This window comes from Ranitomeya imitator, chromosome 10 (assembly GCF_032444005.1).
Source record: "Ranitomeya imitator isolate aRanImi1 chromosome 10, aRanImi1.pri, whole genome shotgun sequence".
Taxonomy (NCBI): domain Eukaryota; kingdom Metazoa; phylum Chordata; class Amphibia; order Anura; family Dendrobatidae; genus Ranitomeya; species Ranitomeya imitator.
Window position 1 is genome coordinate 96,951,358 of NC_091291.1, and position 23,862 is coordinate 96,975,219.

Below are 23,862 nucleotides of genomic sequence, written 5' to 3' on the forward strand. Positions count from 1 at the left end.
GCTGAATCGGGCCCCAGAGGTGGGCCCCTGGAGGGTGGCTAACCCTGAGGGCAATCGGCGGGCAAGGAGCAATCCCTGCAGCTTGGCAGTGGAGCGGAGCTGCAGGGATCTGATGCCGTCCTGCTTTCTGCCCAGTGCTTCCTGTCTGACAGAGCGCGGCTGGATAACATCATCATTCAGCGCACAGCTGTTTCAGAGAGAAAGCTACCGGTGACGAAAATGCTGCTGGGATGTGCTGCGGCTGCGGGGAACGTTTGGAGAGGAGAGTGGTGCTGTGTGTCTGTGTGCGTGCGTATGCGGTGCTGTGCTTTGTGTGTGTGACAGAGTGGTGCGGTGCTGTGTGTGTGGTGCTGTGTGTGTATTGGAGATGTGTGTATTGGGAGATTGGCAATGATGTGGGTGATGGAGAGAGCAGTGATGGGGGTGGTGGAGGAGAAGGCAATGTTGATGGTGGTGGAAAGGACGATGGAGGTGGTGGGGGGAGGCAATGATGGAGGTGTTGAAATGGGCAATGATGGGGTGGTGGGGAGAAGGCAATGATAGTTGTGGGGGGAGGCAATGATTGAGGTATTGAAATAGTCAATGATGGGAGTGGTGGGGGAGAAAGCAATGATGGTTGTGGTGGAAAGGACAATGATGGGGTGGTGGGGGTAGGCAATGATGGAGGTGTTAAAATAGGCAATGATGGGGTGGTGGAATCGGCAATGATGGGTTTGTGGGGGAGAAGGCAATGATGGGTGTGGGGGGAGGCAACGATGGAGGTGTTGAAATGGGCAATGATGGGGTGGTGGGGGAGAAAGCAATGATGGTAGTGCTGGAAAGGACAATCATGGGGAGGTGGGGGTAGGCAATGATGGAGGTGTTGAAATATGCAATGATGGGGGGATGGGGAAAAAGCAATGATGGTTGTGGTGGAAAGGACAATGATGGGGTGGTGGAAAGGACAATGGTGGTGGGGGAGGAGGCAATGATTGAGGTGCTGGAAAGGGCAATGATAGGGGTGGTGGGTGAGAAGGCAATGATGTAGGTGACAATGAGGACAATGATGGGTTTGGAGGGGGAGAACAATGATGGAGGTGGAGGGGGGCTGCATTATACCCTATGAGGGGGGCTGCATAATACTTTGAGGTAGCTACATTATATTTTGTGGGAGGCCTGCTTTATATTCTGTGTGGGGCTGCATTATTCTCTCAGGTAACTACATTATATTCTGGGGGGCTACATCATTCTATATGAGGGGGCAGCATTATGCCCTATGAGGGGCTGCATTATACCTTATGAGGGGGTTGCATTATACTCTGAGGGTGCTACATTATATTCTGTGGTGGGGCTGCATACTATATGAGGGGGGCTGCATTATATTCTATGAGGGGGCTGCATTATATTCTATGAGGGGGCTGCATTATATTCTATGAGGTAGGCTACATTACATTCTATGAAGGGGGCCTACTGTATTTTCAATGAGGGGGCTACTTTATATTCTATGAGGTAGGCTACATTACATTCTATGAAGGGGGCCTACTGTATTTTCAATGAGGGGACTACTTTATATTCTATGAGGGAGGCTACATTACATTCTATGAAGGGGGCCTACTGTATATTCTATGAGGGGAGCTACCCTAACCCCTGCTACATAATTAAAATGTGTACTACCTTATATTATACCCTGATATTTGCACGCTTTACAGCACAATTGATGGTCTTGTATTTATTTCTATGTAGCCTCATAGTGGGCCCCAAGAATGATTTTCTCTGGTGGGCCCAAGGTACTCCAGTCCGACGCTGGGCACACGGATGACACACGGATGCCATCTGTATGCTGTACGCGTTTCACACAGACCCATAGACTTGCATTGACCCTCGTCATCCGTGTTGCTAGTAAAACACGGACATGTGCACAGCAGCATGATTTATAATGGGTATGTTTGGTATCCGTTAAAAAACTGATACCACACATATTGGAGACACGGACACGTGAAGAGGGCCGTACACGTTGTTTCTAATGTGATTTTGGCATATATGTTATTTTAAGCAGTTTGCTCACCCATATGTCAGTAATGCCATGACTTATACAGTGAGGATTTAGACAGTCACCAATTATGCAAGTTCTCCCACTTAAAAAGATGAGAGAGGCCTGTAATTGACATCATAGGTAGACCACAACTATGAGAGTCACAATCAGAAAACAAATCCAGAAAATCACCTTGTCTGATTTCGCAAGATTTATTTTGCAAATTATGGTGGAAAATAATTGTTTGCGTTTGGTCATTAACAAAAGTTCATCTCAATATTTTGTTATAAATCCTTTGTTGCCAATGACAGAGGTCAAACGTTTTCTGTAAATCTTCACAAGGTTGCCACACACTGTTGGTGGTATGTTGGCCCATTCCTCCATGCAGATCTCCTCTAGAGAAGTGATGTTTGGGGCCTCTCGCTGGGCAACATGGAAATTCAACTCTCTCCAAAGGTTTTCTATGGCAGGGGTCCCCAACTCCAGTCCTCAAGGCCCACCAACAGGTCATGTTTTCAGGATTTCCTTAGTATTGCCCAGGTGATAATTGCATTACCTGTGCAAAACAAAGGAAAACCTGAAAACATGATCTGTTGGTGGGCCTTGAGGACTGGAGTTGGGGAACTGTGTTCTATGGGGTTGAGATCTGGAGACTGGCTAGGCAACTCCAGGACCTTCATATGGTTCTTACGAAGCCACTCCTTCGTTACCCCCACAGAGTGCTTGGGATCATTATCATGCTGAAAGACCAATTCACATTTCATCTTCAAAGCCCTTGCTGATGGAAGGTTTGCACTCAAATCTCACGATACATGGCCCCACTCATTCTTTCATGTACACAGATCAGTCGTCCTGGTCGCTTTGCAGAGAAACAGCCCCAAAAGCATGATGTTGCCACCCACATGCTTCACAGTAGGTATGGTGTTCTTTGGATGCAACTCAGCATTCTGTCTCCTCCAAACACGACGAGTTTTGTTTCTACTAAACAGTTCTACTGTTGTTTCATCAGACCATATGAGATTCTCCCAATACTCTTCTGGATAAATGCTCTCTAGCAAACTTCAGATGGGCCCGGACATGTACTGGCTTAATCAGTGGGACAAGTCTGGCACTGCAGGATCTGAGTCCCTGGCGGCGTAGTGTGTTACTGATGTTAGCCTTTGTTACGTGGTCACATCTCTATGCAGGTCATTCACTAGGTCTGTGTGGTTCTGGGATTTTTGCTCACCGTTCTTGTGATCATTTTGACGCCAAGGGGTGAGATCTTGCGTGGAAACCCAGTCAAGGGAGATTATCAGTGGTCTTGTATGTCTTCCTTTTTCTTATTATTGCTCCCACAGTTGATTTCCTCACACCAAGCTGCTTGCCTATTGCAGATTAATTCTTTCCAGCCTGGTTAGGGCTACAATTTTGTTTCTGGTGTCCTTCGACAGCTCTTTGGTCTTCACCATAGTGGAGTTTGGAGTGTGACTGTTTGAGGTTGTGGACAGTGTTATACTGATAACAAGTTTAAACAGGTGCCATTACTACAGGTAATGAGTGGAGGACAGAGGAGACTCTTAAAGAAGAAGTTACAGGTCTGTGAGAGCCAGAAATCTTGCATGTTTTTAGGTGACCAAATACTTTATTTCCACCATAATTTGCAAAATAAATCTTACCAAATCAGACAAGGTGATTTTCTGGATTTGGTTTCTCATTTTGACTCTCATAGTTGTGGTCTATCTATGATGTCAATTACAGGCCTCTCTCATCTTTTCAAGTGGGAGAACGTGCACAATTGGTGGCTGACTAAATACTTTTTCTCCCCACTGTACACACAAGTGTTTGCAGCAATTTAAGAGTCAGCAGTCTACCTGTGACATGAAACAACACGTTACGGATATGTGTCATCAGAAAATGACCTATTGTCTAAATCAAGATTTTATGTTAAAAGACTTTTTGTTTGTTTGTTTTTTTCAATTATGATTAAAAAAAATCATCCTTTTCTATATCTCTATCTACATTTTAAAAAAAAGTCTGAAATCTTGCAGTTTGCAGACTAGGCTTTATACAAGACTCACACTTTCTGTTTTGTTTTGTTTTTTTTACAGAAGACTCATTATCATCACAGACAGGATTACAATGAAAGGTAAGACCTCTTTAAACAGTAGATACCACAGAAATGACCATTCACGATGTCATGTCACCGATCACCTCCTCCACCTCCTGTTGTAAAATGACTGATATCTACTGTATATAGGGGAGTTATCAGTCATTTTACAACAGGAGGTGGAGGAGGTGATCGGTGACATGACATCGTGAATGGTCATTTCTGTGGTATCTACTGTATATAAAGATATTATCAGTCATTGTACAGGAGGAGGAGGTGAGCTGTGACATCACTTATCATGAATGATGGATCCTGTGTTATCTACTGTATATAGGGGAGTTAACACAGGATCCATCATTCATGATAAGTGATGTCACAGCTCACCTCCTCCTCCTGTACAATGACTGATAATATCTTTATATACAGTAGATACCACAGGATCCACCATTCACAATAAGTGACATCACAGCACACTTTCTACTTTACAATGACTGATAACTAGTGATGAGCGAGTATACTCACTGCTCGGGTTTTCCCAAGTGTGTCGGAGATTTAGTTTTCCTTGCCGTAGCTGCATGATTTACAGCTGCTAGACAGCCTGAGTACATGTGGGGATTCCATAGCAACCAGGCAACCCCTACATGTACACAGGCTGGCTAGCAGCTGTAAATCATGCAGCTGCATGAACAAAAACTAAATCTCCGAGCACTAACAAATACTCGGAGATCACCCGAGCAACGAGTATATTCACTCATCACAACTGATAACACCTCTATATACAGTAGATAACACAGGATCCACCACTCACAATAAGTGATATCACAGCTCACCTCCTCCTCCTGTACAGTGACTGATAACACCTCTATATAGAGTAGATACAGTAATATGAAAAATTTTGGGCACCCCTATTAATCTTAAGCTTAATGTTTTATAAAAATTGTTTTTTTTTGCAACAGCTATTTCAGTTTCATATATCTAATAACTGTTGGACACAGTAATGTTTCTGCCTTGAAATGAGGTTTTTTGTACTAACAGAAAATGTGCAATCTGCATTCAAACTAAATTTGACAGGTGCATAAGTATGGGCGCCCTTATTTTCTTGTTTTAAATACTCTTACCTACTTTTTACTGACTTACTAAAGCACTTTTTTGTTGTTTTCTAACCTCATTGAGCTTTGAACTTCATAGCCAGGTGTATGCAATCATGAGAAAAGCTACTTAAAGTGGCCACTTGCAAGTTGTTCTCCTGTTTGAATCTCCTCTGAAGAGTGGCATCATGGGCTCCTCAAAACAACTGTCTAATAATCTGAAAACAAAGATTATTCAACATAGTTGTTCAGGGGAAGGATACAAAAAGCTGTCTCAGAGATTTAACCTGTCAATTTCCACTGTGAGGAACATAGTAAGGAAATTGAAGAACACAGGTACAGTTCTTGTTAAGGCCAGAAGTGGCAGGCCAAGAAAAACATCAGAAAGGCAGAGAAGAAGAATGGTGAGATCAGTCAAGGACAATCCTCAGACCACCTCCAGAGAGCTGCAGCATCAACTTGCTGCAGATGGTGTCACTGTGCATCGGTCAACCATACAACGCACTTTGCACAAGGAGAAGCTGTATGGGAGAGTGATGCGAAAGAAGCCGCTTCTGCAAGCACGCCACAAACAGAGTCGGCTGAGGTATGCAAAAGCACATTTGGAGAAGCCAATTTCTTTTTGGAAGAAGGTCCTGTTGACTGATGAAACCAAGATTGAGTTGTTTGGTCATACAAAAAGGCGTTATGCATGGTGGCCAAAAAACACAGCATTCCAAGAAAAACACTTGCTACCCACAGTAAAATTTGGTGGAGGTTCCATCATGCTTTGGGGCTGTGTGGCCAATGCCGGCACCGGGAATCTTGTTAAAGTTGAGGGACGCATGGATTCCTCTCAGTATCAGCAGATTCTTGACAATAATGTTCGTGAATCAGTGACAAAGTTGAAGTTACGCAGGGGATGGATCTTTCAGCAAGACAATGATCCAAAACACCGCTCCAAATCTACTCAGGCATTCATGCAGAGGAACAATTACACTGTTCTGGAATGGCCATCCCAGTCCCCAGACCTGAATATCATTGAACATCTGTGGGATCATTTGAAGAGGGCTGTCCATGCTCGGCGACCATCAAACTTAACTGAACTGGAATTGTTTTGTAAAGAGGAATGGTCAAAAACACCTTCATCCAGGATCCAGGAACTCATTAAAACCTACAGGAAGCGACTAGAGGCTGTTATTTTTGCAAAAGGAGGATCTACTAAATATTAATGTCACTTTTCTGGTGGGGTGCCCATACTTATGCACCTGTCAAATTTTGTTTGAATGCAGATTGCACATTTTCTGTTAGTACAATAAACCTCATTTCAAGGCAGAAACATTACTGTGTCCAACAGTTATTAGATATATGAAACTGAAATAGCTGTTGCCAAAAATTTTTTTTTATAAAACATTAAGCTTAAGATTAATAGCGGTGCCCAAACTTTTTCATATAACTGTAACACAGCATCCACCATTCATAGTCAGTGATGTCACAGCACACCTTCTCCTACTGTACAATGACTGATAACATTCTTTATATGTAGTAGATAACAGGATGAATCACTCACAATACGTGATATCACAGCTCACCTCCTCCCAACCCTTTACAAAGAATAAAGACATGTTTATATACAGTAGATAACATAGGATCCACCACTTACAATAAGTGATGTCACAGCTCACCTCCTCCTCCGCATACGATGACTGATAACATCTTTATAGATAGAAGATAACACACGATTTGCCATTCCCAAGAGGTGATATTACAGGTCACTCCCTCCCCTCATGTATAATAATAGGTAACACCACTATATATAACACCACTATATACATACGGTATATAGATAGCACAGGATTCACAATACGTAATGTCACAGCTCACCTCCTCTGCCTCCCTTGACACTGACCTCTGCCCAGATCAGGCGATGGACTGCTATTAATAAGGTAAGACGTCATTGATCAATCATTTCAGAAATGCTACGTTCATTAAATATTCAAAAAACAGAAACCATAACCCACGGCAAAGTGTGAGATCCCAAAGCATGGAGATGAAAAAAGAATCGCGCCCAAAGCACGGGACCGAAAGTAATAAGAATAATAAAATATAGCTCATATTGATAATGAGATAAAAAGATAAAATATGTGGGTATAACCAACACAGTAGAGATAGACGTATTAGTGGGTGAGCCAACGGAGACCCACAAGGGGAGTTTAACTGGCACAAATACAGTGTACAGAAAAAGAGATAAAAGTTAGTACAGAATTGAGAACACGTAGAAAACCAATCACAGTGGAGTGCTAAAAAGAACATTACCCAGTAAACAAGAGTGAGAAGTTCATGCAACAATGGCAGATTATAATGGCTCACGCACCATACACCCCCGACGCACGTTTCGCACCCTTTGTCAGGAGTTCTATAAAAGCTATTACTTCCGGTCCCGCATTTTGTGCTAAATCCGTTTTTAATTACCGTAAGTATTTGGTAGCACCCATACAAAGTATTGAGTTAAACAAACACAATGGGTCTCCAAAAGTAAAAAAAAAACCATGGGATAAACTAAACTATTGCACTGCTATGACACATTTGTGCAAATCGTTTCTTTTTTTTTTTCACCCACATAATACGAGCCGAAGGGGTAATATAAGACTGTGTCACCTATAGGAAGGTGATCAATAAGCATTTTAACCCTTACAAGCTTTCAACTAGTTAACTCCCTGCGCAATAAACTCTGCTCCACAGGCGCTAAATTCATCAACACACTTTTATTGCTGATAATGAAAGCCAATTAAATGACAATTAAAACTAATGAAAAGAAATAAGCGTTCGCACAAAAAGCTTTTTTTCGTCACAGTAGCAGCGATCTGCATCACGGGCACTGAGCAAAGATACTGAGGATTTCCTCGGGAACTCTCATCGAATGCCAATGAATGCAGTAAATTACATTCAGCAACTTCACAATGTCCTACCTCCCGAGGGGCGAACGGAGGAGTATAAGGAGAAGCAACAATATTGGAAAAAGTAGCAAGAATTAGCCTGGTTCATCAGGTTTTACCAAGATCCCATAAATTCTCTTATATTTGAGATCCAAGGGGTCTCCTTGACATGCCGAGGTGAGGAGACTTTTAAGCCTTGCAGTGCTCCTCTGGGAATTATGCAAATTGTCTCTGCAAAGAGGAAGAGGACTAAAACTGTAGCGCCACCTATTGGAAGGAGCAATCCTATGATGTATATGGATATCGGATGCTAGGTCGGAAAAATCGCATTGTACTCGCATGAAAATCGCACGACACTCACTTGCATGGCACTACTCCTACTTTTCGGAATGTCTGGAATGTTTTTGTTTTTTGTTCACACATATGGGTATGAGTCCTTTGATGAACAATTGTAAAATGCAGCAGTCACAATGAGTTAAGTAGTCTATTGACGTGGTGCTCTGACCTACTTTAAGTAAATTTGTTTCTCCTGAAAATGTATTTCGTAAATATTTATTAATTTTTCGGTTTCTTTGCACCTTCTAGGCATTTCAAATAAAAACAAAAAGAAAATTGGATGCATAAACATACACAATAGCAAACACAAGAATAAAGGAAATAAATAAACCAGTAATAGTTATTAATAATAGTGTGAAAATAGTAATAATAGTTATTTACTATTTAGGTAATACAAAAGAAAATTCAGTTGTCTTTTCTATAACGATCTCTTACATTCCGCCCCTCCGGAGTGAATTCCATGTGTATTTTTTCCATGAATCACATACTAGTAGATAAGTGTGGTATTGGTAAATATCCCCCTCGGCCGGCTCTCCCGCCGACATCTTATCAGTTATTGACAACTAGATGCTTCAACAAGTGCCAGCTCGTCAGGAGGCATTAAGTCGTCAATTCCACATTTTAAAGTGTTGGTGTTAGGTAATAGATAGAAGACAGTTCATTCTGCGCTCGCGCTATGGGTGATTTGGATGTTCTGCGCAACTTACTAAAGCATCGATGGTTGTATGCCAGACTTTAGAAAAAGGGGACCAATGTAAGGGAACCGTAAGAACAACCAAATTTAAATTAAACGCTTTTTTGAAATCAGCCCCAAAATTTACTATGATCCAATAAAGAAAAAAAAAAAACTTCATTCCTTAAGACTGGTGTTTTGTTCTCCAGTCTGGATGAAGAGCGCGCTGTAGAAAATGTAGTTAATTTAATAAGAAGCGTGCAGCTTTTAACGAATTTGCATCTTTCAGCTGAGAAATATACTGCAGGGACTGGAGTACGTCTGTCCTAAGGCATATGGCTTTTGTGGCTCATAATGACATTATTGGCCAGGACCCCACCTAGCCATAACTCCCTCGCTTCTCAAACGTTGGTGTAAAAATGCCGAAAGGAGTAAAATATAATGTTGTGTGGGGTGCCTGGTTTAGTATTATACCTGAATTCTATATCCATTGTGGAATCAAACATTCTCCTGACGCGGCTCAGGTCCGTTCATTGCAGCTTGTGTATGTTTATTGTGCTACTTTTGGGAGAGGGGCTCCGGTAACCTTCACCATAACCTTAGGGTGGGGGATGGTGCCATAACTTTGGCCTCGCTCACAGTGGGCCCAGTCCACACCATAGAGGTGGTTGTCCCTGTTATTGTGGATGTCATGATGCCAACGTACTCACTTTACCGGAGAGATCGCGGTACTTGGGCTGCGCTTGCAGAAATTAAGAATCTTCGATGGTATACAATGAAGGTTTATATTACGCCAACGCGTTTCGTCACTAAACTCACGCCTAAAAAAAACAATGAGTGACCTGTAAAAGGCTGAGATAATGGAAGAAATGCCCCTAAAAGGGGAGCGGAAAAGTTGCCAACTTTACGGCCCGTATTGGGGGGGTTGTGGCAACTTTTGGTATTGGGACACTACGGCCAGCATTACTAATAATAATAATAATAATTTTTATTTATATAGCGCCAACATATTCCGCAGCGCTTTACAAATTATAGAGGGGACTTGTACATACAATAGACATTACAGCATAACAGAAATACAGTTCAAAACAGATACCAAGAGGAGTGAGGGCCCTGCTCGTAAGCTTACAAACTATGAGGAAAAGGGGAGACACGAGAGGTGGATGGTAACAATTGCTATAGTTATTCGGACCAGCCATAGTGTAAGGCTTGGGTGTTCATGTAAAGCTGCATGAACCAGTTAATTAATTTTTTTTTTTTTTTTTTAATATAGGCCACACAGGGATCGTTAGGTTAATGCATTGAGGCGGTAGGCCAGTCTGAACAAATGAGTTTTTAGGGCACGCTTAAAACTGTGGGGATTGGGGATTAATCGTATTATCCTAGGTAGTGCATTCCAAAGAATCGGCGCAGCACGTGTAAAGTCTTGGAGACGGGAGTGGGAGGTTCTGATTATTGAGGATGCTAACCTGAGGTCATCAGCGGAGCGGAGGGCACGGGTAGGGTGGTAGACTGAGACCAGAGAGGAGATGTAGGGTGGTGCTGAGCCATGGAGTGCTTTGTGGATGAGGGTAGTAGTTTTGTACTGGATTCTTGAGTGGATGGGTAACCAGTGTAATGACTGGCACAAGGAGGCATTTGGCAGCCCTGGTTATGGAGGCACTGTGGTCGCAGCAGCTCCTGTATTTGGCTCTTTCTGCAGGCACTGTGGCTGGATGAGCTACCCCAATGTTACCAGTCAATATGATAAAGCCGCTAACTACCACCATGAATTGTGCTAGCGGTGACAGGTGGGCACTATATGAAGAGAGTGATCTGCGGTCCTGGGTATGATGGTCCCTTCTGCCAAGGACGCTAGAGAAAGCAGGTGGCAGCGAGTGATGCCTTCCCTGCCGAGCCTTGGAACGTTACCAGCCTTTGCCCATGCGATGCCGCTAACACACAGAGCCAGACGTGCCCGGCAGACTACAGTCACTGCTGCTCAATCTAACCGCCATGGAGGAAACAGCAGACAAATGCTGCCCTCAGGTCATATCAGCCAGCAAGAGAGATCACAACGCATTTCACGTCTATATTAAAGTCTGCGCACACCCTAAACTTCCTAGACATCCTAGATGCATGGTTGGGTCTTGGCCGTCATCTTCTCTTCAGGTTAGATAATAAGTATGTTGATCATTGAGTAAGTCAAGTCTCCACTATAACATTGTCGCGAGTGGCGCTACGAAGAGCTTCTCTCCCTTTGGAGGACCTAGTCTCTCTGCGCCCATTATAGACCGCTCTTTGTTTCCTGTAAGTACCCTGTAATACTTCATTTCGCCTGCGGGGGAGCTGTTGAAATATTCAACAGTAGCTGACAGGTTCCTGCGCAGATTACAGCTGATTGCTGAGGGTCTGAATAGTGGGGGAAAAAAATCAATGACATTGGGGGAATTTACTAACAACAAAAAAAAGCAGATAATCCCTATAGCGTTTCTCATTGGTGATCAGATATAAAAAGGGAAACTTTCCCGATAACATTTTCTCATTAATGAACTGCATTGTCATGGCTACAGGAAAAAAAAAAAAAAGATGAGAACGAGTTCCAGCTTAATTATAATTAAAATGAAAGCACAATTGGAAAAAAAAAAATATTCCTATATCAATCGTAACACATAGGAGAGAAATAATTGAGAGAAGCTCGTGCTTCTGACAGATAAATTACTCCGCTGCTGCCCATAACCCTCCGCTTGTCCCGCAGGATAGAGCCAAATTTCACAGTGAGATGACTGGTACCGCGCGATCGTCTGAACGGGAGATATCAAAGCAGCGCAACAAACGACATTCTCATTATAAAGCCTCAATCCACGTCCCCAGCAGGCGAAACATGGCGGACACAGCTCCAGTGTACTCAGCCAAGGCATGGGGCAACAGATTTATTTAATGATTTTTATTATTATTTATTTTTATTTATTTTATTTATTATTATTTATTTTTAATTATTGTTTATTTTATTTCTGTATTTTATAACTTTGTTGCTTTTTTTTTTTATCAGGAGCCCACTGACTTCCAAACATTTTTACAATAATAAGAATACCACTATACACTGGGCTATTGTTACTATTAAAAATATCATAAATATCTAGGGAAGCCCTAATAGATGATGCTTCAATATCTTATCTGGGATTCCGGTGGCCTCGATAGATAATACATTGCTCCTGGAATATGAGGGAGAGCAATAAATATATGAGCTAGTACTAAAGGCTTCCAAACACATTGGATTTAAAGGGTATTTGTCACAAGTTTTTGCTACCTCTTCTGAGAGCAGCATGATGTAGGAGAAGAGACCCTGATTCCAGCGATGTATCACTTAGTGTAGTGGGTGCAGCAGTTGTGATACAATCAGAGTTTTTAGATGCAGCATGTAGCCAAGCTAAGAAAGCCAAGTCCGCCCACACCACAGCTCTGTGTACATTGTCTGTTGTCAGAAAGCTGCTAATCAGAGGAGGGGGCGTGGTCAGACCTCTTGGTCAGGGGAGCTAGTCCAGCAGTGATAATCTCTTGCTGATAAAACACTCATTGTATTGAAATAACAACACATAGCCGATATCAGTGTCTCAGCCTCTACCTCATGATGTCCTGAAATTACAAAGCACAAACTTGTATCTCCGTTAGAACTACGCTGCTTTCATACCCCCCACGGAGATGCGGAGCACTTTGCTATTCTTTTTCTGGCATGCCAATAGAGAATGAATGGGATGGCAGTCAGGCGTCCGATCACTCACTACATTTTGTAATGGGGATAAAAAAATCTGGGAAAATCAGCCCATCAACAAGTTATCACGTATCCAAATGTTTTCACAAGACAACCCCTTTAAGTCAGCCAAACCCCCCGATTTTGGCCAGTCATCTACTGTGTAAGGGGGTCTCCTGACTAACTTCAGACAGGTGAAGTTTGGGAAATAAGGATGGAGCAGAATGGATTAAAACGCATAATTAAAGCGCATGTGCAGGACGAAGCCAGAATAGATAGACATTGTATGAATGAGAGGTGATCTGACAGTAAACAAGCACCTCATAAGATATCTGTCACCTGGTGTTTCTCACCTTATTTGAGAGCATCATAATGTAGGGACATAGACCATGATTCCTGTGATGTGTCACTTACTGGGCTGCTTGCTGAAGGTTTAATAAAATCCCTATTTTATCAGCAGATTATTAATACAGGACTAGAAAACCTGCTGTCATGTAGTCCTCCATAGTCATGAGCTTTGTGTAATCCCTCCCCCACCACTGGTTGGTAGTTTTCTGTCTATGCACAGTTCACACAGAAAACAGCCAATCAGTGGTGTGGGCAGGGTTATACAGAGTCCGGCAGCATATAAAACACAGATTTTATCAAAACTGCAGCAAGCAGCCCAGTAAGTGATTGATCGTTGGAATCAGGTTCTCTGCCCCTACAGCATCACCAGAAGAATTGATATTAAGTACTTATGGAAAGTTAGAAGCTAAGTCTTATGGTGGGCATAATGGAATGACACTGTTTCCACCCAGCTCCTCCAGTCTACCGACTGGCCACATATGCCTAGTTCATTGCATGAATAAGCCAACTTGAAAGTCAGGACAATAAGAAAGTTGGATGGTAACTCTAATGGGATCTATGATGCTCACCCAGCTTTTCCAGGATCAGATACTATACAAAGAAAAAAACAGGATTCGATTCTGCTTTCCTTTTGACTTTAGAAGGAAAATGCTCAATAGTTATTCTCGCACTTTGAACTGTTCCAAATGTGCGAGAGATCACTGGCGTATGTGGATCTGAAGCCCAAAAGTTCCTGTGCCCTTTATAAGGAAGGTACGATTGCTGTGGTCGGGCCTCTGAGGCAAAATTTCCATGGGAACCCAGAGAGGGGCATCACAATCTCGGTCACAGACTGTGCAACATTGACCCCAGCACCAACTTCACCAGTATGTGTGTTCAGCTGAAATGTAGTGCGATGCAGAGACCCGCCGGCTCCCTGCACCACAATACACACCGCCAATCAATCAGAGGCCAGCAGCAGACGTCGGCCTGCCTGTGATCGCTATAGAGGAGAGTAAGGTAAGAATAATGGTTTGTTTCTTTTTAAATTATGCTGGAGACAAAAGGAAAGGGCCCAGGATAGGAAACATTGTACAGGAAGGGACCCAGGATGGGGACATTCTGCCAGGATGAGAACATTATACCAGGAAGGGGCCAAGGATGGTGGACATTCTTATACCATGAAGCCCAGCATGGTGAGTGTTCATTATTACAGGAAGAGTCCAGCATGGTGCGTGTTCATTATTATAGGAAGGAGCCTGGATGAGGGACATTATTACAGGAAGGAGCCAGGATGAGGGACATTATTACAGGAAGGAGCCAGGATGAGGGACATTATTACAGGAAGGAGCCAGGATGAGGGACATTATTACAGGAAGGAGTCAGGATGAGGGGCATTATTACAGGAAGGAGTCAGGATGAGGGACATTATTACAGGAAGGAGCCAGGATGAGGGACATTATTACAGGAAGGAGCCAGGATGAATGGCATTATTACAGGAAGGAGCCAGGAAGAGGAACATTATTACAGGAAGGAGTCAGGATGAGGGACATTATTACAGGAAGGAGCCAGGATGAGGGACATTATTACAGGAAGGAGCCAGGATGAGGGACATTATTACAGGAAGGAGTCAGGATGAGGGGCATTATTACAGGAAGGAGTCAGGATGAGGGACATTATTACAGGAAGGAGCCAGGATGAGGGACATTATTACAGGAAGGAGCCAGGATGAATGGCATTATTACAGGAAGGAGCCAGGAAGAGGAACATTATTACAGGAAGGAGTCAGGATGAGGGACATTATTACAGGAAGGAGCCAGGATGAGGGACATTATTACAGGAAGGAGCCAGGATGAGGGACATTATTACAGGAAGGAGTCAGGATGAGGGACATTATTACAGGAAGGAGCCTGGGTGAGGGACATTATTACAGGAAGGAGCCAGGATGAGGGACATTATTACAGGAAGGAGCCAGGATGAGGGACATTATTACAGGAAGGGGCCAGGATGAGGAACATTATTACAGGAAGGAGTCAGGATGAGGAACATTATTACAGGAAGGAGTCAGGATGAGGGACATTATTACAGGAAGGAGCCAGGATGAGGGGCATTATTACAGGAAGGAGCCAGGATGAGGAACATTATTACAGGAAGGAGTCAGGATGAGGGACATTATTACAGGAAGGAGCCAGGATGAGGGACATTATTACAGGAAGGAGCCAGGATGAGGAACATCATTACAAGAAGGAGCCAGGATGAGGAACATTATTACAGGAAGGAGTCAGGATGAGGAACATTATTACAGGAAGGAGTCAGGATGAGGGACATTATTACAGGAAGGAGCCAGGAGGAGGGGCATTATTACAGGAAGGAGCCAGGATGAGGAACATTATTACAGGAAGGAGTCAGGATGAGGGACATTATTACAGGAAGGAGCCAGGATGAGGGACATTATTACAGGAAGGAGCCAGGATGAGGGACATTATTACAGGAAGGAGCCAGGATGAGGGACATTATTACAGGAAGGAGTCAGGATGATGGACATTATTACAGGAAGGAGTCAGAAAGAGGGACATTATTACAAGAAGGAGCCAGGGTGAGGGATATTATTACAGGAAGGAGCCAGGATGAGGGACATTATTACAGGAAGGAGCCAGGATGAGGGACATTATTACAGGAAGGAGCCAGGATGAGGGACATTATTACAGGAAGGGGCCAGGATAAGGAACATTATTACAGGAAGGAGCCAGGATGAGGAACATTATTACAGGAAGGAGTCAGGATGAGGGACATTATTACAGGAAGGAGCCAGGATGAGGGGCATTATTACAGGAAGGAGTCAGGATGAGGAACATTATTACAGGAAGGAGTCAGGATGAGGGACATTATTACAGGAAGGAGCCAGGAGGAGGGGCATTATTACAGGAAGGAGCCAGGATGAGGAACATTATTACAGGAAGGAGTCAGGATGAGGGACATTATTACAGGAAGGAGCCAGGATGAGGGACATTATTACAGGAAGGAGCCAGGATGAGGGACATTATTACAGGAAGGAGCCAGGATGAGGGACATTATTACAGGAAGGAGTCAGAAAGAGGGACATTATTACAAGAAGGAGCCAGGGTGAGAGACATTATTACAGGAAGGAGCCAGGATGAGGGACATTATTACAGGAAGGAGCCAGGATGAGGGACATTATTACAGGAAGGGGCCAGGATAAGGAACATTATTACAGGAAGGAGCCAGGATGAGGAACATTATTACAGGAAGGAGTCAGGATGAGGAACATTATTACAGGAAGGAGTCAGGATGAGGGACATTATTACAGGAAGGAGCCAGGATGAGGGGCATTATTACAGGAAGGAGCCAGGATGAGGAACATTAATACAGGCAGGAGTCAGGATGAGGGACATTATTACAGGAAGGAGCCAGGATGAGGGGCATTATTACAGGAAGTAGCCAGGATGAGGAACATTATTACAGGAAGGAGTCAGGATGAGGGACATTATTACAGGAAGGAGCCAGGATGAGGGACATTATTACAGGAAGGAGCCTGGATGAGGGACATTATTACAGGAAGGCGCCAGGATGAGGGACATTATTACAGGAAGGAGTCAGGATGAGGAACATTATTACAGGAAGGAGTCAGGAAGAGAGACATTATTACAGGAAGGAGTCAGCATGAGGAACATTATTACAGGAAGGAGCCTGGATGAGGGACATTATTACAGGAAGGAGTCAGGATGAGGGACATTATTACAGGAAGGAGTCAGGGTGAGGGACATTATTACAGGAAGGAGCCAGGATGAGGGACATTATTACAGGAAGGAGCCAGGATGAGGGGCATTATTACAGGAAGGAGCCAGGATGAGGAACATTATTACAGGAAGGAGTCAGGATGAGGGACATTATTACAGGAAGGAGTCAGGATGAGGGACATTATTACAGCAAGGAGTCAGGATGAGGGACATTATTACAGGAAGGAGTCAGGGTGAGGGACATTATTACAGGAAGGAGCCAGGATGAGGGACATTATTACAGGAAGGAGCCAGGATGAGGGACATTATTACAGGAAGGAGCCAGGATGAGGGACATTATTACAGGAAGGAGTCAGGATGATGGACATTATTACAGGAAGGAGTCAGAAAGAGGGACATTATTACAAGAAGGAGCCAGGGTGAGGGATATTATTACAGGAAGGAGCCAGGATGAGGGACATTATTACAGGAAGGAGCCAGGATGAGGGACATTATTACAGGAAGGAGCCAGGATGAGGGACATTATTACAGGAAGGGGCCAGGATAAGGAACATTATTACAGGAAGGAGCCAGGATGAGGAACATTATTACAGGAAGGAGTCAGGATGAGGGACATTATTACAGGAAGGAGCCAGGATGAGGGGCATTATTACAGGAAGGAGTCAGGATGAGGAACATTATTACAGGAAGGAGTCAGGATGAGGGACATTATTACAGGAAGGAGCCAGGAGGAGGGGCATTATTACAGGAAGGAGCCAGGATGAGGAACATTATTACAGGAAGGAGTCAGGATGAGGGACATTATTACAGGAAGGAGCCAGGATGAGGGACATTATTACAGGAAGGAGCCAGGATGAGGGACATTATTACAGGAAGGAGCCAGGATGAGGGACATTATTACAGGAAGGAGTCAGAAAGAGGGACATTATTACAAGAAGGAGCCAGGGTGAGAGACATTATTACAGGAAGGAGCCAGGATGAGGGACATTATTACAGGAAGGAGCCAGGATGAGGGACATTATTACAGGAAGGGGCCAGGATAAGGAACATTATTACAGGAAGGAGCCAGGATGAGGAACATTATTACAGGAAGGAGTCAGGATGAGGAACATTATTACAGGAAGGAGTCAGGATGAGGGACATTATTACAGGAAGGAGCCAGGATGAGGGGCATTATTACAGGAAGGAGCCAGGATGAGGAACATTAATACAGGCAGGAGTCAGGATGAGGGACATTATTACAGGAAGGAGCCAGGATGAGGGGCATTATTACAGGAAGTAGCCAGGATGAGGAACATTATTACAGGAAGGAGTCAGGATGAGGGACATTATTACAGGAAGGAGCCAGGATGAGGGACATTATTACAGGAAGGAGCCTGGATGAGGGACATTATTACAGGAAGGCGCCAGGATGAGGGACATTATTACAGGAAGGAGTCAGGATGAGGAACATTATTACAGGAAGGAGTCAGGAAGAGAGACATTATTACAGGAAGGAGTCAGCATGAGGAACATTATTACAGGAAGGAGCCTGGATGAGGGACATTATTACAGGAAGGAGTCAGGATGAGGGACATTATTACAGGAAGGAGTCAGGGTGAGGGACATTATTACAGGAAGGAGCCAGGATGAGGGACATTATTACAGGAAGGAGCCAGGATGAGGGGCATTATTACAGGAAGGAGCCAGGATGAGGAACATTATTACAGGAAGGAGTCAGGATGAGGGACATTATTACAGGAAGGAGTCAGGATGAGGGACATTATTACAGCAAGGAGTCAGGATGAGGGACATTATTACAGGAAGGAGTCAGGGTGAGGGACATTATTACAGGAAGGAGCCAGGATGAGGGACATTATTACAGGAAGGAGCCAGGGTGAGGGACATTATTACAGGAAGGAGTCAGGATGGGGAATATTATTATTATATGGGGGGGTGAACATGCATGTCTTTATAGGATCTAGAATGCTACAAGGGTCCATGCATCTGACCAACATGCAGGTGGAGGCTGAAGTCCAAATTTTGCATCAGCGACTACTGGACTCTAGATAAGGCACTGGGCCCAGAAATTTGAATTTAGGACACTGAATCCTGATATTCTCCTATGTAGCAGAATAGCTACTGGGCCCTATAAGGCGCTGGGCCCCATATATGAATACTACATGTCTTGTATCCGGCCACAGAGCCCAGGGCTGTGACTGATGCCCTCAGTGATTGTTCTTAGTCCACACAAGGCACTAGTCATTCTGCAGAACACTATCACGAGGAAGCTCTAGGTGTGAAGTGTGCGGCGGTATGATCAGCCCATGGCAGTACTGCATGTAGTACAGTAACACAGATCGCATTTATACTTCCCGGACTCAACGACAAGAAGCAGCAGAAGCGGCACAATCCCAGACACAGATGTTATACCATGTTTTACACTCGGCCTTCATCTAACTGAAAAGGACATGAGGGAGGAGCATTGCGAGGAAGTCAGGCAGCCACTCAGCATCTCTGAAAACAGTCACCACAAAGCTGATTGGTTGAGACCAGGCTCTCTTCATGATGCTCCGCCCTCCAATCCTTTCCAGCTAGATGCAGGCGCAGTATACAGTATATATTATGCACATTTGTGCTATGTGCTGTTTTTGTAGATTGTGAGCTCTTGTGGGCCTGTTCTAGTGCTCTCTACTTTCACATTATAAATGTGTCATTTGCTTATGTGTTGGCATTAGGCAGTAATGACAAATACTAATCAATAAATAACTATATATGTAGCAAAGTAATAAAAAAATAGAGCAATTACATTACATTAGTGACAGTGAAAAAAAAAATCAGTCTATAGAGATGAAACAGGGAAGTAGCACTTGCAATAGCACTTAAGGCTACTGGGTCCTGCCATGTTTGTTCAGCCAATCTCCATTTGTAGAACTACAAATTCCAGTAGATCGGCAGCAGTATAAAGCCCATAGGATGCCTGCCATAAGATGAACTTGTCAAATAACTACTGGGTAATTGCTTAAGTAGTAATTCCTCAGCATAATGTTATCACCTTCATAGCCCCCACCTTACACATCATTGCCCCCTTTGGAAGACAGAGGGACCCAATACCATCCTAAGCGGAACTCACAATTACTATAATTACTACATAAAGGCGTATTCACATTTCACAGATAGATATTGTTGGTTGTGCTAGCTGCTTTTGCAATTTACACCTTATTAAAACTTGAAACCATTCTTGAGATATCAACACTTCTTTTCAGGTGGTCGCCCAGGAGACCGACCACCTCTGCTGTCTAGAATATAAGCAGAGACCGACCACCTCTGCTGTCTAGAATATAAGCACTGTGCTGTAACTAGCCAGATTTAGGAAATAAAGGTGTGCTGCATTCATCTGGGCAGGCTTCAAAACAGCGCTTACAAGTTCGAAAGAAAAGAGCTTGTAAGCACTGTGTGTTCTCTCACGTCTAGCAGTGGTGGTCGGTCTCCAAGGCAACGAGCAGAAAAAAGTGTGAACATCTCAAATTTGAAAATAGCAATATCTGATATACCCATACATAAAGATGGGAATAACGTTTGAAGCTTTTTTCGATAATTTTACAAAAGGTTCCGCACACTATTATTGAATTCGACTGGTTTTAGGGGAAAGTTTTGTGCTCAGAGGGGCTTTAGGTGTAGCGGCAGCCTGACACCTGTGCTTACATCGAGCTTAGCTCTGCTACATCAGACAGTCAGCTCTGCTATACTGTAGGTATTGCTGGTAGGAGCGCGTATGGCTTCACAAATGGTAATCCAATCTCCGCTACTGCCTAAGGTGACGATACATGCATCTGTCTATTACCTGGTGAAATATCCCACCGTCCCCAGTGCTCGGGGGGGCTCCGGAGAATTGTCTGCTCACTACAAAGGACACATTTTACTAGACAGAGGCGATCTATCCATTGTTTCCAGAAAAAAAGGAAATCATTTATCAAACAGCAGACAAGGTGTATCCAGCAGAGGAGCAGAATAACCGCACACTACACCAGCATCATCCGGCCACGCTGCACCGCTAGGTAACCATCTGCCGATGTAGCAGAGCTGGATTTCAACGTATATTAGTTGTGCATGGTGACAATTTATCGGCAGTCCTATGCAAGAGGCACCCAGATATAGATGTAGCAGAACTGAGCTGGTCATTGATATCACACAGAGATAAGCTGAGGCATAAGGTAAAATAAGGTCAGAATCCTATAGAAAATCACAAGCACTGGGATATCTGACAATGGATAGAGATGTAGCAGAGCCAAATTGGTTATTAACAGTTTGTTTTCCTGACTCCTCGTCTGCAGTCCTATAAGAAACCAAATATGTTACAAATAGCTTGTAACAATTAATATTAGCAATCACCTGCACGACACGACATGACAAACTTAGCTCTTCTACATCTGTGATATATTGTGTTACAAAGATGTGTCACTTATATCGTCTACAGACAGATCAGCTAGATATGTAACCAGGGAAAAACTCAACTCTGCTATGTCGGTAGCCCGCGGTGTTATCTTGTTAACTCATGTCAGTTAGCAAAGTCAGCTCTGCTATATTGTAATAGTATCTGGGAACAACATGATGTGCCAGGTCAAGCTCAGCCTTCCTACCTCCACAACAGAACCGGAAATCTTTGCTATCGTTCACATGTAAAGCGCCATGGAATAAATGGCGCTATAAAAGTGGATAATAATGTATGCCAAATGACAAACTGAGCTCTGCTACATCTATAACATAATGTGATGTCGAGATGACTTTGGTCAGATAATAAAGGATACTCAGCTCGGCTGTGTCTGTATCTCACTGGGGTATAAAGAAAAAAACTCATACACATGAGGTTTCCAATACACAGATTTGCACTAAAGAACAAACTTCACTCTGCTATGTCTGTAATAATACATTGTGATTTCTAATTTGAAGACTTATACCAAAGGACAAACTCAGCACTGCTAGGTTAGTAATGCAATGCATTGTTGTTTCCAGTTCACACACTTATACAAAAGGACAAACTCAGCTCTGCTATATCTGTAATACATGGGATTTACACTGCAGACTTGTACTAAAGGACAAACTCAGCTCTGCTATGTCTGCAATACATATGAGATTTCCAATGCAGACTTGTACTAAAGGACAAACTCAGCCCTACTATGTCTGTAATACATATGAGATTTCCATCCAATGCACAGACTTATACAAAAGGACAAACTCAGCTCTGCTATGTCTATAATACACGAGATTTCCAATACACAGACTTGTACTGAAGGACAAACTCAGCTCTGCTATGTCTGTAATACATGGGATTTCCAGTTTGCAGACTTGCAGCGGAGGAGTAGCTGAGCTCTGCTACATGGCCATGCCAATACTCACATGTAGGGCTGCAGCCGGGTCCCATCTGTTGCTGCGCCCCCCGGAGCAGCCGCCAGCAGCAGCCCCCACATGTGCAGCAGCAGCAGCCGCTGTGGGGGAGATGGAGCCATCAGTCCTACTTCTCCCGGGGTAGCAGATTATTTTGGGGAAGGGTTTGCAGCCAGGTCACAGCCACATTATCTGCCACAGGACGGGGCAGTGTCAGACATCGGGGTCTCTGCCTCCATTGCAGGCTGGGAAGTTACCAGCTCGCCCCCTGAGCCCCCACAGTTGCATTAGATCCACAGAATTGGGGGGGGGGGGGGGGGTAATATTTTTGGGGAGCCTTCCCTGAAGGTGGTGGTGTGGATTTGGAGATGGACAAGTTCTCCGGCTCCTCATTCCAATAACACAGTAGAGACCCCCTCCTTCCCTCCACAGGAGCCTGTGAGCAGGCAGGGGTGGGCTTCTCCTCACAGGTCGCCTCCCTCTGGACAAATCACTAAAGATGCTCCTTATTAGTGGTCTTCTCCCAACCAGTGCAGATGGAGGTGACGGCCCCGGCCCCAGTGTCCTACCCCAGTGTCTGTGGATTCATCCAGGGAAACGGAGCGTCCCCGAGAGGAGGCTGGTGGGCGACATCTGCTCCTGCCCTGCACAGGCTCTGCTGTCTTCTGGCCCCTCGGTCTCTCCCCTGCACAGGCTCTGCTGCCTTCTGGCCCCTCGGTCTCTCCCCTGCACAGGCTCTGCTGCCTTCTTGCCCCTCGGTCTCTCCCCTGCACAGGCTCTGCTGTCTTGCCCCTCGGTCTCTCCCCCTGCACAGGCTCTGCTGCCTTCTTGCCCCTCGGTCTCTCCCCCTGCACAGGCTCTGCTGCCTTCTTGCCCCTCGGTCTCTCCCCCTGCACAGGCTCTGCTGCCTTCTTGCCCCTCGGTCTCTCCCCTGCTCAGGCTCTGCTGCCTTCTTGCCCCTCGGTCTCTCCCCTGCACAGGCTCTGCTGTCTTGCCCCTCGGTCTCTCCCCCTGCACAGGCTCTGCTGTCTTGCCCCTCGGTCTCTCCCCTGCACAGGCTCTGCTGTCTTCCTGCCCCTCGGTCTCTCCCCTGCACAGGCTCTGCTGCCTTCTTGCCCCTCGGTCTCTCCCCCTGCACAGGCTCTGCTGCCTTCTTGCCCCTCGGTCTCTCCCCCTGCACAGGCTCTGCTGCCTTCTTGCCCCTCGGTCTCTCCCCCTGCACAGGCTCTGCTGCCTTCTTGCCCCTCGGTCTCTCCCCCTGCACAGGCTCTGCTGTCTTCTTGCCCCTCGGTCTCTCCCCCTGCACAGGCTCTGCTGTCTTGCCCCTCGGTCTCTCCCCCTGCACAGGCTCTGCTGTCTTCTTGCCCCTCGGTCTCTCCCCTGCACAGGCTCTGCTGCCTTCTTGCCCCTCGGTCTCTCCCCTGCCACAGGCTCTGCTGTCTTCTTGCCCCTCGGTCTCTCCCCTGCACAGGCTCTGCTGTCTTGCCCCTCGGTCTCTCCCCTGCACAGGCTCTGCTGTCTTCTTGCCCCTCGGTCTCTCCCCCTGCACAGGCTCTGCTGCCTTCTTGCCC

General features: G+C 44.8%; 1 protein-coding gene across 1 annotated transcript in view; it reads right to left on the reverse strand.

Annotated features, from left to right (window-relative positions):
* The window catches only part of MEGF6 (multiple EGF like domains 6), a 506,198-nt gene extending 483,470 nt beyond the window's left edge, over window positions 1-22,728 (reverse strand). Inside the window, exon 1 of the mRNA XM_069741497.1 lies at window positions 22,304-22,728. Coding sequence (XP_069597598.1) covers window positions 22,304-22,413 — 110 coding nt within the window. The 5' untranslated portion in view covers window positions 22,414-22,728. The remainder of the gene's footprint in view (window positions 1-22,303) is intronic.
* Window positions 22,729-23,862: the final 1,134 nt, after the last annotated feature.